The sequence below is a fragment of the Cygnus olor genome, chromosome 5, assembly GCF_009769625.2.
Source record: "Cygnus olor isolate bCygOlo1 chromosome 5, bCygOlo1.pri.v2, whole genome shotgun sequence".
NCBI lineage: Eukaryota > Metazoa > Chordata > Aves > Anseriformes > Anatidae > Cygnus > Cygnus olor.
The window spans coordinates 64,028,908-64,045,393 of NC_049173.1; the positions used below are offsets into that span (position 1 = coordinate 64,028,908).

The following is a 16,486-nucleotide window of genomic DNA, read 5'->3' on the forward strand; positions in this document are numbered from 1 at the left end:
AATGTTTTTTGTGGCCACTTTTGCTTTCTTGTTTGCATTCTATCTTCAGAAACTGATACAATGAACAAAATATTGGGAATTGAACCTTAGCCATTCAGAAATAAAAACAAAACTGGTGCAACTAGAATAAAAGTTTTGTGTGTGGTGGTTCTGATTGGTCCTCCCACTGGACCAGGTTACCCAAAGCCCCATCCAGCCTGGCCTTGAACACCTCCAGGGATGGGGCATCCACAGCTTCTCTGGGCAAAGAGAAACCTTTGACTTGTATCACTTCTTCCCATTTTTCCTTGACTGCTGTGAAAGCTGAGAGAATTTTTAGCTTATGCAGCAAGTTGTCCTTAGGACTTTCTTGGGCACTGTTTTTTGAGTTGAACTTTGTTATACTATTTAATGTTAATTTCAGTTAAAAAAAAAAATATATACACTGGATGATGAACACAGTTTTCACAAACTATTGTTCCAGAGTAGTAGTTATCTGTGAGGTTCAATGAATTCTATTACGGGGATTTTTTTTGGTTGTTGGAAAGGCAGAATCAAACATTTGGCTTCAGAGTATTAGAGTACGTGATGTTCTGATGGGGTGGGGAAAGGAATCGATGAGGACTGTGAAATGGGATATAATTGTTTTCACATCTCTTGCCCAGTAACATGTGCTTCCACATAATTTTGTACAATGTGGATTTTTAATTTTAAAAGGAATTTTTTTACATCTGCACTATTAATATCACAAACCCTATTTGAATAGCATGAACCAGAATAGTCTTGTCTGACATGCTCTGCTGGGCACGAAGGCCTCCTTGATATTATTTTTCCTTTTTCATTCTCTAAGAGATCCACTTATATATCAGAAGAATATGTGAAACATCTGTGGAACTTCATTCCCTGTGGCGAATAGTGCCAGGAATATCTGGAAGGGAAAAACAAATAGGTATTGAAACATGGGAAAAGAAAAACTGTCCTCTGAAAGAAGATACCAAGCAGGTTGTACAGCTTGCTTTAAAGAGCCTCTGTTCTTTATGTTCTTTTTTGTTTTCTCCTGATGAAGTTCTGTCTGAAAAATGTTGATTTGGGATGGAATCAGTTTTCTGTACTGCAGAGCCAGTTGGTTCATAACAGCGGGTGCAACGTCAGTCCTTCTGAAATAAAACCCCAGCCATGTTATGTCTGTATCAGTGAGTAAGGTCCTGTCAGAATAGCAGCAAACGTTGCTTCACATTTGCTTTTTAACGCTCTACTTCTTAACCACAAGAGCAGATTATGCGTGAGCCAGTATGCTTAATTTGTCAGTTATTTGCTGAGTGGACGTGTCTCTGTGGAGGAGGGGAAATGTCGCTTGCTCTCTGAGGTTCCTCATTTGAGCATGTAATGAATGGTCTCTTGTTTGCTTCCATATTTGCCAGATACAACTTACTTGCTTATACTTATCTCGCAGTGATCCATAGCCCACCCCAACACTTGTTGCTATTGAGCAGATACATCAGACATAATTTGTATGGAGACTTTGGTTAGCCCTGTGCTTAGCTGAAGAAAAGATAAAGCTTGAGATGTTTTATTTCAAAAACTAAACTGTAACATGCATGAGTCCCTTTCATATAAGACAAGTTAAGACATCTCATTATTTTAAAATACATACTTTACTGGGATTTTATGATATTTTTGGTGATGTTAGTCACCTGTAGATGGGAGGTTAGCAGACTAAAATGCTAAAATCTGTTCCAATAATTGAAAAAAAATGTACACAAATTACATAAAAGTAAAGAATATTTTTAGTGCATTATATTTAGTGCTTACTTTTAGTGCATTACGTGATACCATGTAATAGCCAACAGTTTTGCACTATTTCTTTTCCAGACCATTAGTTTGGTATGTGTATTGTTCACATGGTTTGAGCAAAGAAGTGAAAAAAAATATCTGTTTAGGTATGATTTTTTTGTTGTTGTTCCTTTCTCTGATAGTGAGTCCTAGTACTTTGAAGTAATTAACCAAAGCAATTTGAGAATCATGTGCCTCAAGGCAGTGTAATAGGTTGTGAAATCAGAACAATAAATTTTAAAGTTATTTTTTTTAATTACTATCTAGCATTTTCGCAAGTACAACACCTCCTTAATTAAGCCTTAGTTATTTTAGCTTCCCTTTCAACTGAAGTACAGAATTGTAGTTCAGAATTCATGCTGCTCAGAGGAACAGAACGTATTTAAAACATGAGAAAAAAACTATTCCTTTATCGATTATAATTTCAGCTCATCAGTATTTAGGTTTGTTTGGAAACAAGTTTGCAGTGCTACTGTTCTTGCATGCTGTGAAGGTTTTGTTGTTGCTATTTTCTGTTTTTGTAATTTCCATTTCTATAAAATTTGGAAGTAGAAAGTGTGCTGCTTCCTGCCTTTAACTGAATGCTGAGGATTTATGGTAGTTACTGCTCAGAAGCCTTAGATTAATTTTTTAACATAAGGATGTTGGAAAGCAAAAACCAGTAAAGTGTATTTAAAGATATTTAACGGAATCGAGTACTGAATTTTACAGAGACCTGACAAAGTTTTATGTTGGCCTCTTGGGAGGGCATGCCAAAACATCCTGGTTGCCATCTGGCTGCTCTAATGAGCCTGTGCGTGGAAGCGCTGCGAGGCTGGGCTGGAGGCCGTGCTCTGCAGGCAGCAGGCACCCGCTCTGCCGCGAGCAGCCCCTGCCAGCCCCAGGGCCACTTGCCAAGGCACAGACCTGGCCGTGCAGGGCTGGAAGTCACCGCTGCGGATTCCCACAGACTTTGTGCCCTGCGGGAGTTGCACTTGCCTACAGCTGGAATGCTGCTTTTGTGAAGGCCCCCAATCAAATTGTGTCTTGGCTGGTAAGAATTGCATTGGGAGCTAAAATACTTACCTTCATTACTTGGTGAAGCCGACACGGAAAGCTACAACTTCTGCACCCACCCAAAGGGCCTAAGGTGTGCCTGGCTAGTGTCTGCTCTGAAGAGGCTCCTCAGGAGGAGGATGTGAAGGCATGCCTCCAAGGGAAAGGCGCATCCTGCCAATGGGAACTTTCCCTCTTGGCAGTGCCGTGGCTTTCAGTAGCTCCTCTGTTTTGCTGTGGCAGCGTTAATCCCCATGTGCTGTTAGAATAGGGGCTGTAAGACTAAGAATAGTTACTGAGCTGAAATAGTAGTGAAACCTCACCCATCTGTAGAAGGTGAATTTCAGGTTTGGTAATTTACTGCTTTGTGAGATGAGTGTGTCCTGGTTACATGTTTCTTGATCACGGATGTGAGGGAAGAGAAGGGATTTGCCTGTACTAGTTGTGAGAGGGAGAAGCAGCAGCCACAAAATCAGCGTGTACACTGCAGCAAAAGCTCAAGGCTTGGCAAGTCCTTGTTGTGAAATGTGTCAGTGGAAAAACATTTCTGTGTTTCTTTGTACTCCCAAACCTCTTATGTAGAAGAGACTGCTGAGTGCTCAAAAGCCTGCTAGGCCAGCTGAAAGGTGACTCTGAGCTGTAGCTGAAAAGGTCATTTGTTCTGTGGTGAAACATCCCTGGCTCTCCTGGCTGGGGTTTTCCTTAGCTCTAGGAGGAATTACGATCTGTTCCCAAGCAGTGCTGAGGAACCGAGGTGAAGCAACATCAGGGGGGAGAGAAACAAAGTCCTGGAAAGCATTCAGTTTCCACCCTTTTCCAGTGAGGCACATTCACACTGTCCACCTGAGTCATTTTTGATAATGGCTTTCAGACTCCTGAGTCACTTAGTGTTTCCAAAACCATACCTAGCATAGGTAAGCTGAAAGTGGACCGGACCATCCATCAGGGCTATCCTTCAGAAACACAGCACGTAAAGAAATCCACTCCTTTCCATGCGCACAGAGAGCACCTGAAGGGATCGTTCTGCCTTCCCTCCTCACCTCTGCCTTGCAGCATGCGGTTTCTGTCCGGGAGGGATGCAAGGAGCTGGGATGAAGGCCCGCAGGAGTGCGCTGAGGGATGCAGTTCTGCTCCGGCCCTTTGGGGAGCTGGGCGGGAAGTGCGTCTGCAGTGCGGGGTCACTGAGCGCTCAGCTCAGGCCTCCTAAGGGCACAGAGGCTGCTGGCTGGTTGCAGAGAACTGACAGGTGGTGGTGTGCAACTCCACTCAGCGTGTTTCCCTGCAAAAGCTGGTGAGGAAACAGTCAACTGTCACCCAAACCCGCAGAAGGTGACATTAGCTTGGTCTGTCTTCAGCACTGGGTTGAACTCCACAATTGGTATCATATGACCTCACTTACAGAAACTCAGAAGTGTGGTTTTTCCTTTGATGTATAGAGGTCGTTGTAGAACGGCTCTCGCTAATTATTTTGTTTAAAGAGCAATTTTCCCCATGCATAAAGCCGTAGATGGACTTAGTTTAAAAATATTGTGGTGCTCAAAAAGCAAAGAGTGATGAGTTTAAAAATGAATTTAAAAAAAAAAAAGAAGAAACCCAACTGTCTTTCCATCTTTTACATTCTTGCGTTTGTTTGACTAGTGTTATTAGAAGTATTGCCCTGTGGTAATGTGTACAGAATGATGAAAGATTAAAGGAGGAAAGAGTTCATTTTGGAAACAGTAAAAGCAGAGGTGAAAAATATGTTCTTTTGCTTCTCTTGGTATCTATGTCAACGTTATGTCCAGTGGTGGAGTGGCTGAGAGCTGGAGAAGAGGAGCCAGGTAAAGACTAAGATATGTGGTCATAGACTGGTGGTTTTTCATTTTGCTTCTTGTCCAGACTGCCACCTTACTGTTATTGTTTGTAATTTGTTTGCTTTTTATTTCCCACAAACGCTTCTTGAAACTTCCTGCTTTCTCACACTTTTGTCGTCATGGCTTGGAAGGTGCTGCAGGGAAGGTCCTATGTGTTCTGTAGGAATCTGAACACTGCCAGAGGCTCACAGGTTCGATTCTTTGTTTGCCATGAAGAGAGTAGCTGCAGATGGGCTTGGCAGTCAAAAGTTCAGCCGAGACAGAAGGCTACAGGAGCCTAAAATCTTTGCTAATTAAGCTGTGTACATTCAAGGGCCTGAATGTGAACACAGGAACCTAGCTGTAAGTGATAGTTTCTACAAGAAGCTTAGTTTATAGCTCTGAAACACTTGATTTTCATGTCTGCTGAAAATGATTAATTTCTGTGTATATTTCTGTACAGATTGAATATTTACTTAAAAAAATCACTGAAGCAATGGGAGCAGGCTGGCAGCAAGAGCAGTTTGACCACTATAAGATTGCTCTCAACACCAGCCGAGAAGGTCTTTCTGCATGGGAGCTGATTGATCTCATTGGAAGCGGGCAGTTCAGCAAAGGGATGGACCGACAGACAGTGTCAATGGCAATTAACGAAGTCTTCAATGAGCTCATATTAGATGTACTCAAACAGGTAAGAACCACTGAGAACTAATGTTTTAAAATAGAACAAGTTACTGCATCATTACAAAATGTTAAACTTGTACTGACATTTCTTCACCTGATGGATAAAGAGCAGGGAGAAATCAAATAAATTATTTTTAAGGATTCTTTAATATTACTTTTTTAGGCTTTACTTCTTTTTTTAGGCTTTACTTCTATTGGAGAAACTGCACCTTTTCAGATTGCTGTAATTGTTGCAATATGGTAAATGAGTTGCCTGTTGGGAGAATTTGCTTTTAGAAAGGAAGTGTGCTCTGTCTTAAAATACAACCTTATACCATAGCATGAATTCCTTGTTAGCTGACAGAACAGCTACCACACACTGTCAATTCTTAATTTTGTGACAACTCTTCAATCTTCAAAAAAATTTTTTTTTCAGTTGGAGTTAAAATGTAGCAAAGTTGTGCTGATACACCTTGTGTATTCAGCCTGGTCTGTACAAAGAAAGGTACTGCTCCAGCTGAAATGTTTGCTTCTAAGTTGCACCACTTCAGCAGGTCAAAAACTTGCAGATGAGCTCCAGAGCTTTCTTCTTCCTTGTTCTGCTTAGCAGGTGACTTGACTAACAACTTGTACTCAAACACAAAAAGTCATGCTGGCCTTCATATTCATAGCAAGCTCCTGTCAGTCTCTGGTTTCTCCAGGTTTCCAGTGGCAAGATTATCAGCTTAGTAATGGCTTTAAAACTGCATTTCTTTCATGGGAAATATACATATCTCAGGGATCTGTGTGATCACAGCAGAGCCTACTTAGATAGCTATTTAAAAATGACTTTTACCTGATATGAATTTTTTTTCATCTATGATTTCTTGGCTTCTTGGAGAGGAGAGGAGGAAAAAAAGGCTTTCTTGGCAGGCTTCTGAAGAAATCATCAGAAGGTCTTGGAACAGGAAATTCCTTTGGAATATCCACAGAACAATGCAGAGGTCTATTTTTGTTAAGTCCTGGTTGCTTATTGGAGGTGAGGGCTGGGGTGGACTCACACACAGTCAATTGAATGCAAAATGAAGTCATCCTGCTGCGCAATACCATGTAAATAAAATAACCTGTGTCATATCAGTCCTTCCACTTGAAAATTGTAAGGAAATTGGATTGCTTTCTGTTTTTAAAAGAGTGTTGTCTCTCCCTCTCCCTATGCCCCTTGTTTTTTTTTTGACTGTCTCCTTACTTTCCTCTTTGGGTGGCTGGGCCTCTTTCTCAAGGATGTCTGAGTGTCTTCGAATAGTTCCTTGACATTTAAAAATAGTCTGTGTCAAGGTTCGGCCCGGCGCCCCTTGGGCAATTACTGGCCCAATGGAGAAAGGAGCTCTTCACCCAACTAGTTCAGTCACAGCTTGTTTCCCGGTAGCTTGTTGATTCACAGAATCGTCCTGGTTGTTGCAGTACCCGATGGCTTCAAGGTGTCAGTTAATGGCAGACGACATGGTAGCCAAGTTTCACGCTACCCCTTTTGTTGTGTGCTGTTATCCCGGGTCTCTATGACTATGGAGGGTAGCAGTCATAACTAAATTTGTCGTATTTTAGTTTCCTGAAATAAGTGTCCCTCATGATAGCTGGTTTGAAAATATCTCCTGAAACTGTCAGAAATGAAGCTGATGCACAGAAATAATAGATGCAGGTTCTGCAGAAATTGTGTAGGGGAAATATCAGTGTGGCTTGGCTTTGAAAGAAGATTGTCTCAGTATATAAGCAAGGGGAAAAAAACTGATTATGACTTTGAGTGTGCAGGGCGTGAAAGAGTGAAGCTGTGGGAATCCTTCGTGCGCCCTTGCAACCACCCAGACCTCGGACCCAAGTACGGAGGAGGCAAAGCAAGCTGTTTTGTGCATTCCTGTCCTAGAGCAAGGAGGTGGAATAGCAAGGGAATAGGCACGGCCTTGGCTCTGGCCACATTTAGCAAGCTAGAAGAGCAGAGCACAGGCGAGCTGTGTGTGTTGGGGGAGGGTTTTCATTTTCTGTGTCTCTGGTTTTGTTTTTTAAACACAAACAAGCTCCTCCAACTGTTCTGATTCTTTCCCCCAGGCCTATAAAGAAAGACACCTTTGGTTTTGTCAGAGCACAGTTGTTTGCTTATCTCCAAAATTGCTATAGCTAAGAGACATTAGAGAAAAACGTTTGTGGTCTCCTTTCCAACTTCTCCATCCCCTTAACCTGAAATATTTTGGGTACAGTGCTTTCTGTATAGTTTTTTCATAGTTTTATCAATATAGGTGGTCCGATCCCAGATGAAACTGAAACTTCTTGTGAAGTTAGGAGTCTGACAAAAATACATAAGCAATTGGGGAATATTGTTCCAGAAGTGTCAGTTATAGCTGAAATACCTGCAAACTTTGAAGCTCTAGAATAAAAACTGCCTAGATCACTGCCTCCTCACCTTGAGTACTGTGTGCAGTTCTGGGCACCACAGTATAAAAAGGACATTAAACTGTAGGAGAGTGTCCAGAGTAGGGCAACGAAGATGGTGAAGGGCCTAGAGGGGAAGACATATGAGGAGCAGCTGAGGGCACTGGGCCTGTTCAGCCTGGAGAAGAGGAGGCTGAGGGGGGACCTCATCACGGTCTACAACTTCCTCATGAGGGGGAGTGGAGAGGCAGGTGACCTATTCTCTGTTATCACCAGTGATAGGACCCGCAGGAACAGTGTTAAGCTGAGGCGGAGGAAGTTTAGGCTGGAACATCAGGAAGAGGTTCTTCACGGAGAGGGTGGTCGCACACTGGAACAGGCTCCCCAGGGAAGTAGTCACTGCACCAAGCCTGTCGGAGTTTAAGAAGCGATTGGACTGTGTCACATGGTCTAAAATTTTGGGTAGACCTGTGCGGTGCCAGGAGTTGGACTTGATGATCCTTATGGGTCCCTTTGAACTCGGGATATTCTATGATTCTAGATCACAACAGCGCCCCTGCGTAGGACCACTAACAATCAAGTGCCTGAAAGAGCGACCAACTATTGTATCATTCCCTGTGCACCCTCTTTTCCAGGAGATGGCTTTTGAATTGCCATCACTATACTGGATAAAGTATAAAAGGGTTACTAGTACACCTGCACTTAGTATCAGTGCTTATATTTTAGATAAGTTAATATTCAATAAACGTGGATGATTTGATCATGACACCTGTTATCATTACAGATTATTGCAATTTTTAGTCTTTGTATAAAGCTCAGTGACAAAGTGTGGTCTTCTCTTCCTTCTTTTGAAAAACTCTTTCTAATAGCAAGATTCAGGACTTGCTTACAAGTGTTTCTCTTTTCCTAAAAGATGACTGAATCAACTTTCTGTACAAGTAAAATACTGTGAGTGAAACCTAGACATCATTTAAATCAAGATACAACTTGGTTCTCTTAAGGCAAAATCCAGACTTGACCAGTGTTGCTGTCTCCCGTCCAATGAAGTCACCAAGAGAATGGTTCTGTTATCAGTTTCTCTAACGTGCTCATAGAAGCAGCTCATTCAGGATCACTTCTGTCGCAGGGTAAAGTAAATGAGTGTACCGGCAGGGTGGGGCCACTCCCAGGACAGAGGTGCTTTTGCTTTGTACCTGGGAACGTGTCCCAGATGGTGTCAAGGTGGTGATACAGGGTGTCTAGGTCCGTATCTATCGCTGGGGTGTGCATCCAAACAGGGTTGATATGTATATATATATTTATAACATCTGTCATTAAAGCAATAGCCATGAATTTCAGTGATGGCAAATGTCTACTTGAATGAAGAAAATTAAATAGTAAAGGTCATCAAGGAGTCATAATAGTGACTTAATACTGGCATAATTATTCAGTTAACCCTGTTACTTAAAAACAGGACAGAACAGTAGGTGGTTTCTCATGGGCTAAACAATACCAGTGTGCTGGTATTAGGAATGGAAACGTGTAGGGGAAGTCTGTAGGGCCTTGATCTAACTTTTCTGGGTAGTCTGCTGGACCTTTAGGCCACCTAACCAAAAGACCAAGAGATTCAACACAGGCCAAGAATTTCAGCTATCTTTATCTTTTTTTTTTTTTTTTTTCCTTTCCAGGGTTATATGTTGAAAAAAGGTCACAAAAGGAAAAATTGGACGGAACGGTGGTTTGTACTAAAACCTAATATTATTTCCTACTATGTAAGTGAAGATTTAAAGGACAAGAAGGGAGACATCATACTGGATGGCAACTGTTGCGTAGAGGTAAAAACAAAACAAAAAAACAAGAACCGACCAACCATGACTGTCTCTAAAGATAGGAATTTATTCTTTTTTGTGAGCATGGCGGACCTCCTGAGAGCTTTAATTAACAGAATGTTTTTTACTTTATGTGAAACAGTCCATACCCACTCTTTTGATAAACATTATTAATAGTGGAATTTGTAGATATGTAAGAGGGAACTGCAGAAATAGGGCTTGAGAATATAATTTTAAAATAAATGTTTGTGACAATAATCCTGTTATCCATTCCAGGCATTGCCTGACAAAGATGGAAAGAAATGCCTTTTTCTCATAAAGTGTCTTGATAAAAGCTTTGAGATCAGTGCCTCTGATAAAAAGAAGAAGCAGGAGTGGATTCAAGGTAAGGCTCCAAAACTTTTAAAGTCCTGTCAAAGTAAGCTGGAGTCTTACAGAAGTGCTATACTCAAATCTAAAATTCTCAGTCTTGTAATTTTTGGTATTTCCATTTTGTGCATGTGGGAAGTGATCTTCAAGGAACTGGTGATTCAGGAAGGACTAATGATCCATGTAGTGGGAATCAGCTTCTTTCAATCAGGTGCCTCAATTTAAGCAGCCAATACCAAAATGAAACTGCTGTTATTGTTTGCTTTTTCTGTATGGCTGCACATGTGGGAAAGGGCAGGGAATACACAGAAAATTGTTAGTTTGGGGAGAAAGGGAAAGCTTGTTCAGTTCAGCATCATAAATTGGCTTTAATTTTATGGTTTTGCTTGAGGTAGTGTGGTTTGATGAACTGAGGATAAGGCTGTAACTGGGGCTTCCTTCTCTGTTACCACGAAGGAGTTACTCCTTCTGTGAGACCTTCCCAGGTAATATGCTGAATGATGGTTACATGCATCTTTTGCAGGGTGAGGTAGAAGCCTTTGCAAAGCCACTGTTGCCAAGACCATTGAAATATGTACAGCATTTTAATATTTGGAGCTGTGTGCTTCCATTCACGCTGCCCTTTTTACCTGAAGCACGTATTTAATTGCACTGAAGTCTGATGTATGAAGAATTACTTGATTCCAAAATTCCCAAATGAGATATTTTCTCACAGCACGTGGCAGATAAAGCATCAACTACTCCTCAGTTTTGCTGTGTGTGTATTTCCTTACTTGAATATAAGTAAATGAGAACTTTTTAAACTGGAAGAATGTTTTTCTTGTGAATAACAGTGAGAATAAAAAAGGGTTTAAGGTTGGTTATAAGAAAATAGGTGCAACTATATCTTTGATAACATAATCTACTTCTTGATTAGAGTCACCGAATCTTCTAGGGAGTGGGAAATCTTGAAGTTGTTTTTGCGTAGCTAGGCATACAAATGATTTGTATGTCCACTGCATGTTAGAAATCAATATTGGAATTGCCTGACCTTGTGGCACACAGACTATTGAAAACTAAGTGTCTTTTACTAGTGGTTTGTGTTGACAGCTAGCCTGATGAGAATTAGGAGAATTAACAAGTTATTTCTGGTTTAAAAATACATTAAAAACAAACCAAAAAGAACACAGGTATTCATTTACCTAGGATGTCCAGAAAGTTTAGCTTTTTTCTTCACTGGGGTTGTCTTACAGTTCCTCTCCCTTTGCCTTGCATGATCCCTTCCAGCCATACAGACCACTGTGAGCCTGCTGAGAGCAGGGAGTCCTCCACCTCACAAAGAAGCACGCCAAAAACGGAAAGAATTGCGCCAGAAGCTGTTAGCTGAGCAAGAAGAGTTGGAGCGGCAGATGAAAGAACTGCAAACAGCCAACGAGAACAAGCAGAAGGAACTAGAGACCGTGAGAAAGGTGGGAGTACAAGCTGCTGACCTTCACGCTTTAAGCTCAGTCTCTGTGGTTGAGATGGGCTTCTTGAAGTATATTTGGCATCTATTTCCTGTTCAGGTGTTCAGACACATGAAGGAAATTCCTGCAGAGGAGTTGAGCTTATGTCAGCTCAAGCCGCTAAGTAAATAGGTCTGCTGGGTCAGCTTGCCATAAAGCCTTAAGCATTGACTGTAGCAGCTTCTAAGGTCTGACTAAGTGGCCTTGGGGTTAACTCACGTGGCCCAGGCCTGTACATAAGGTCTTGTGAAGCTAGTGTGAAGGAGAACTGCGACTGTGGTGTGGATGGGCTTCAGGGACTGGAGAATCTAGTCTTGTCAGTTACTCATTATTGTTTGGTTGATTCTTTTTTTTTTTTTTTTTTTCCCTCCTGCTGGGAATGTCTGCCAAAATTGGGGCTTTCCATTAAGATTTTCTTAGGTAGTTTTACCAGAGTTGTTGTTTGAATTGTGTGGAGGAGTCTCTTCACACAGACATAGTTTTCAGAGATATAAATTGAATTTACAGTGAATCCAAAGATGCACATTGATTTTTGTGAGTATGTATTGGCATAATTTTATTATAGTAGTTTGGGAGAGATTTGTAGAGCTGAGAAACATAGCAACCATTTATAAACCGTTTAAATGTATGTTCCTTGTCAACATTGAATTGACTTTAGAAACCTGAAAACTGCACTAGGAATTTCTGAGTTTTAGCAGAAATCTCTCTCAATAAATTAATTTCCTCGTAGATAGGTTTTATCCTACATCTAATGACCAAAGATGCCTTTGCTGCAGCTGCATGCTCTAACAGTAGATTGAACATGCTGATGGATCTTTGTATGTTAGAACAAGTGGTGCCTCTGTAATAGTTCTTCACAGAGACTTTATTATTCAGATATACTTTCTACCTCCTATTGCTGTGATACCTTGTAATGAGGAGTGTGTACTGAAATAGCCTTGAGTGCCATTAAATTCCTCATTGCTGCCTAACATCTTGGCTGCTGAACGGAGGCCCTGCTGCTAGAGCAGTCCCCATCTATGCTTACTCTAGAGTCTTTTGTTCACTATATTCCTAAATTCATTCTTTTTTTTTTTTTTGCATTCCCATTTAGGACAAATCTGCCTCAGTGCTTGAGTTTTTTCTAAATGAAAAACGCTAGCTAAAACACTAGCTTATTTGAAGAAAAAAGCAAAAAGCAAAAAACAAACAAACAAAAAACACTACAAATATTGTGAGAGCGTGTTAAAGGTGGTGAGTCTAGAAAGCAAATGCAAATCACCCAAAATGTATCTTTGGTTTGACAGTGGGGAAAACATTTTTTATTTCATTTTAGCACCTATATTCTACCATGTGTGTAAGATTCATAATGCAAAATATGCTTTAAAAGGTAGCCTGTGTTTACCTACAAGTTACTGGTAATAATGCCTGTTAACAGAAATCATAAGGATGACTTTCTGTGTTGAGTTTACTTCATGGAGAGAAAGTGGGGAAAGATGACATGAGAGCAACCCCAAAGGAGCAGTAAGATGTTGACAGGTGCCAGGGAGTGTTGCTGAAATCACAACAGGTAAACTACAGGGAGGAAGATAATTTAGTTTCTGACATGAATTATTGGGGAGCTGCTATGCTGGAAGAATTTAAACTGTCTGATTAGTTTTTGTTGTTGTTTTGTTTTGTTTTTGTTTCTTAAAAAGTAATCTTCAAGGAAAAGGCTTTGTAAACGGTTCAGGAAACTGTATTGTTCTGTAAAGTTCAATTTGCTCCTGATGGGTGAGAGCCAGCACTTGCATAGCAGCTGCCAAAGTGCATCCCAAGACTGGCTTTTATCTTGATAGCTCCTGCACTTAAAAATTTCAGAAGAATAAGCTCCTTTGTCTAAAATAGTTGTTTTTTCATATCTTTAAATGGAATTTTGAGATATGCATGCTGAATAGACTGAAAGGTAAGTTTTTCGTACCAAGAGAGCATGCACAAGCCTTGTGTACTCTTTCAATTTGGAGTCTTGAATAGAACTCAGAGACTGTACTAACTCCTCCTGCAATGATGTGTTCTTGTTGACACCCCCCTCCAGTTCTCACATTTTGCAACTTTTCCCTAGTTGTCATGAATAGCCAGTAACCTTACCAGCCAGCAACTGATGTGCTCTGACATGAACTAAACAGGAAACTGCTGATAAGAGATAAGAGTGGACAAATGTGTATTTTCTTGTTGAACTGGCTGGCAAAAGCCTAGCACATACTCTTGCTGGTTACCACAAGGGGTCATTTGCCATCTCAGTTCAGTATTGGCAATGTTTATTTAATTTGAAGGTGGGAAAGGAAATCAAAAAGAAATTTCACTTAAATAACATCTTAAGTTTGACCCCAATTATATGCTTACCAATTACAGAAGAGGAATAATACTTCTAAAAGACTTGTAGTGTAATTTTTAGCCTTTCAAAGGAGAACATTTCTGTACTACGTTCTATGGCTTAAAAAGAGAAACTAGGAGCTTTCTGCCCTTCTCCCCATCTATTTTAGGCTAGAATGGGATTAGCACTTCAAGGAATTACTTCGAGTTTTGGCTTGGTAGTTTTAGTTGTTTAGGTCTCTGATTAGTTCACATAGGTTGTGTGAGAGGAAAATGATTTAAGTGTTGGACCTTCCCAAATACTGTAAAAGGATGGGTATCCCTCTCTTACTGAGGGGCTGTGGAAGCAAATTCACCAGCCTGGCATATTACAAAAGGGTGCTTGTTTTCTGTACAGAATCTGATCTCTGGAAAAATCTGTGAAAGAATTATTTTGTTTTCAGTACTGTTAATGCTTTGACTAGTACTTGTACATTTCTAACCTTCTAAGCATTCTAAACATACACACTATTGAAGCCTAGATGAAAGGAAAAAATGCAATGGCTATCTCTTTATTTGTAAAATCAAGATGCAAAAAAATGTTAAATAAGTTGCAAGAAGTCATGACGGCACCAGCAGCTGTTCACATGTCTGTAGTTCTGAGGATATTTTTCCCCCGTAATGTTCAAATGGTAATTGCTGACTATAATTTCATTTACCTTACATGGCAATTTAGGGGATGTTAAAGGGATTGTGATTCACGATAGCACAATTGCTTTATTATAGTCAACCTTTGTGGCACTTCTGCATTCCCATGGCAATTTAGTATGTCTCACTTCTGTTTCTGTATGAACACTATATATGTTGTCATGTTTTCACTGTTGTAACTCTTGTGCAGTCCTGCCTGGAATGTGGTTTTCTGTAATAGTTTTTTATCCTGTGTGAGATAGAGAAGGAAATACAGTCATTTCTATTGGTTTTGCAAAGTAGAACTCAAAGGAAACTTGGAGGAAATCGATTTTTCATTTGTAAATTGAAAATTGTCTTGCAATAAGACTAAAAATTATATTTGGAGGTTGACAGTAACCTCACAGAGTTTAAAAACTAAACAACCACCAAACAGTTGGCACTGTAATACTTTTGAAAGCTTCTTCCTTTTAAATAAAAATAATTAATTTCGATTTCCCCAAAATGGCTTAGTTTTTACAAATTGTTTTTTCCTTCTTTTCTTGATCCTTCTTTCTATTCCAGCAACTGGAAGCAGCAGCTGCACGTGCTGCAGAGGAGGAAAAGAAAAGACTTCAGACTCAAGTTGAGTTACAAGATCGCTTCAGTCTGGAGCTGGAGAGAGAAAAAATGGTGAGTAGCACGCATGGCTTTTTGCTATAATTCCACATAGTGAGCAGTGCTTTCAGCAATGATTTCCCTCATAGGCAATCACTGAAAGGTTTCAGAAGAATTTGCAGGAAGTTGAGTGCAGTCTGCATTACATTTACTAGAGACATAAAATATATTTAGTAGTGAAAAAAGAATTGAAACACCCTACCTACAATTTGTATAGCATTCAGAGCTTAAATATTATTGGAAAATCATGAATAGAATGAACTGTTTACGAGATAAAACACAGACTGAAGTTATCGTTGCAGTTTTCAGGGATGAAGAACTTGAGACTGGTTCATTTTGTATATTCATATAACACATACAAAGGTATAATTAGAGTGCATTTTAGGAATTTTCTGAGTTGATTATATTCCCCAAACTGTTCTTTTTTTTATACTGTTCATTCTTTTGTATTTATACACATGCAACATTAAAGAAAAACTGCAGCTTTAAAATGCTGTTATCATGCCAAGGATTTATAAAACAACTAATTTTTGATCTTCAAGGGTTTTGTCGGTATAATAGGTATAATAGGTTCTTCTGTCAGCTGCAGAAAAGAAGTAGAAATAGGCTGATGTAATGGAACATCTCAGGACAAATGCACGTGCAGTACTACTTTATGGGATGAGTGTGAGTTCTTGAATACGCTCGCTTTCTGGGTCAGTGGGATTTAGGTTAGCTGAGGGAAAGCAGTCCACTGAGCAGTGGAGCAGGACAGGCCATCCTATCACACTTGAAACAAGCTTTTTTTTTTGCTGACTTAAGGAGCAGTGCTTACCTTCTGTGAAGTAAATGTTACGTATTACTAAATGCTGAGGTTTTGGTGCTTTATCCCCCCTCAGCTCAACGACAGTGTGAGCCAAACAGGAGGACGGTTGATTCTGGTGCCACAACACCCGTAGTTTCCTGCTCTGGTCAGTGAAACAGGGGAAATCGGATCAGAGGCTTAATGACCATAGACATTCAGCTTCTGTTTCACTTTCCTCTAGCACTTACCTTCACTCTTTTGTTATAGTTGCTCTTCTCTTAGCAAAGCCAACATCCCTAGCTGGTGTCCAACCTTTGACATCTCAAGTTGCAGTGCCAGCATCCAGATATGTGTGAAATCTGCTACTGCCAAGGGAGGACTTGCCTGAGGAAACAAGTTGAGTGTAATTAAATGAGCTTGATCTTTGTGTCTAGACACTCTTACAAGCTTTTTCTTCCTTCAGTTTAGTATGTATTTGTAAATCAAGTGATGTGATCAAACTGATTGAAGATAGGTTTAAACCACTGTACAAATCCTGTGCAGCATGCAGTAGGCCAATGTAAGTGACCACTGTTTTTTTCTTCCTTACTTTCTTAGTTACACAGCTACAAATCTTGACTCAATTTTATCAGTTCTGCTCTGCAG

General features: G+C 40.3%; 1 protein-coding gene and 1 long non-coding RNA gene across 7 annotated transcripts in view; one reads left to right on the top strand and one right to left on the bottom strand.

Annotated features, from left to right (window-relative positions):
* SWAP70 (switching B cell complex subunit SWAP70) overlaps nucleotides 1-16,486 on the top strand; it is a 40,748-nt gene that overhangs the window by 18,412 nt on the left and 5,850 nt on the right. For both annotated transcript variants that reach the window (XM_040559838.1, XM_040559839.1), the window contains exons 4-8: nucleotides 5,143-5,370; nucleotides 9,410-9,556; nucleotides 9,827-9,935; nucleotides 11,186-11,367; nucleotides 14,965-15,072. In XM_040559838.1, the coding sequence (XP_040415772.1) occupies nucleotides 5,143-5,370; nucleotides 9,410-9,556; nucleotides 9,827-9,935; nucleotides 11,186-11,367; nucleotides 14,965-15,072 (774 nt within the window). The remainder of the gene's footprint in view (nucleotides 1-5,142; nucleotides 5,371-9,409; nucleotides 9,557-9,826; nucleotides 9,936-11,185; nucleotides 11,368-14,964; nucleotides 15,073-16,486) is intronic.
* Nucleotides 15,091-16,486, bottom strand: part of LOC121071530 — a 57,507-nt gene continuing 56,111 nt past the window's right edge. For all 5 annotated transcript variants that reach the window (XR_005820672.1, XR_005820673.1, XR_005820671.1 and 2 more), the window contains one exon: nucleotides 15,091-16,225. This is a non-coding gene — a long non-coding RNA (uncharacterized LOC121071530). The remainder of the gene's footprint in view (nucleotides 16,226-16,486) is intronic.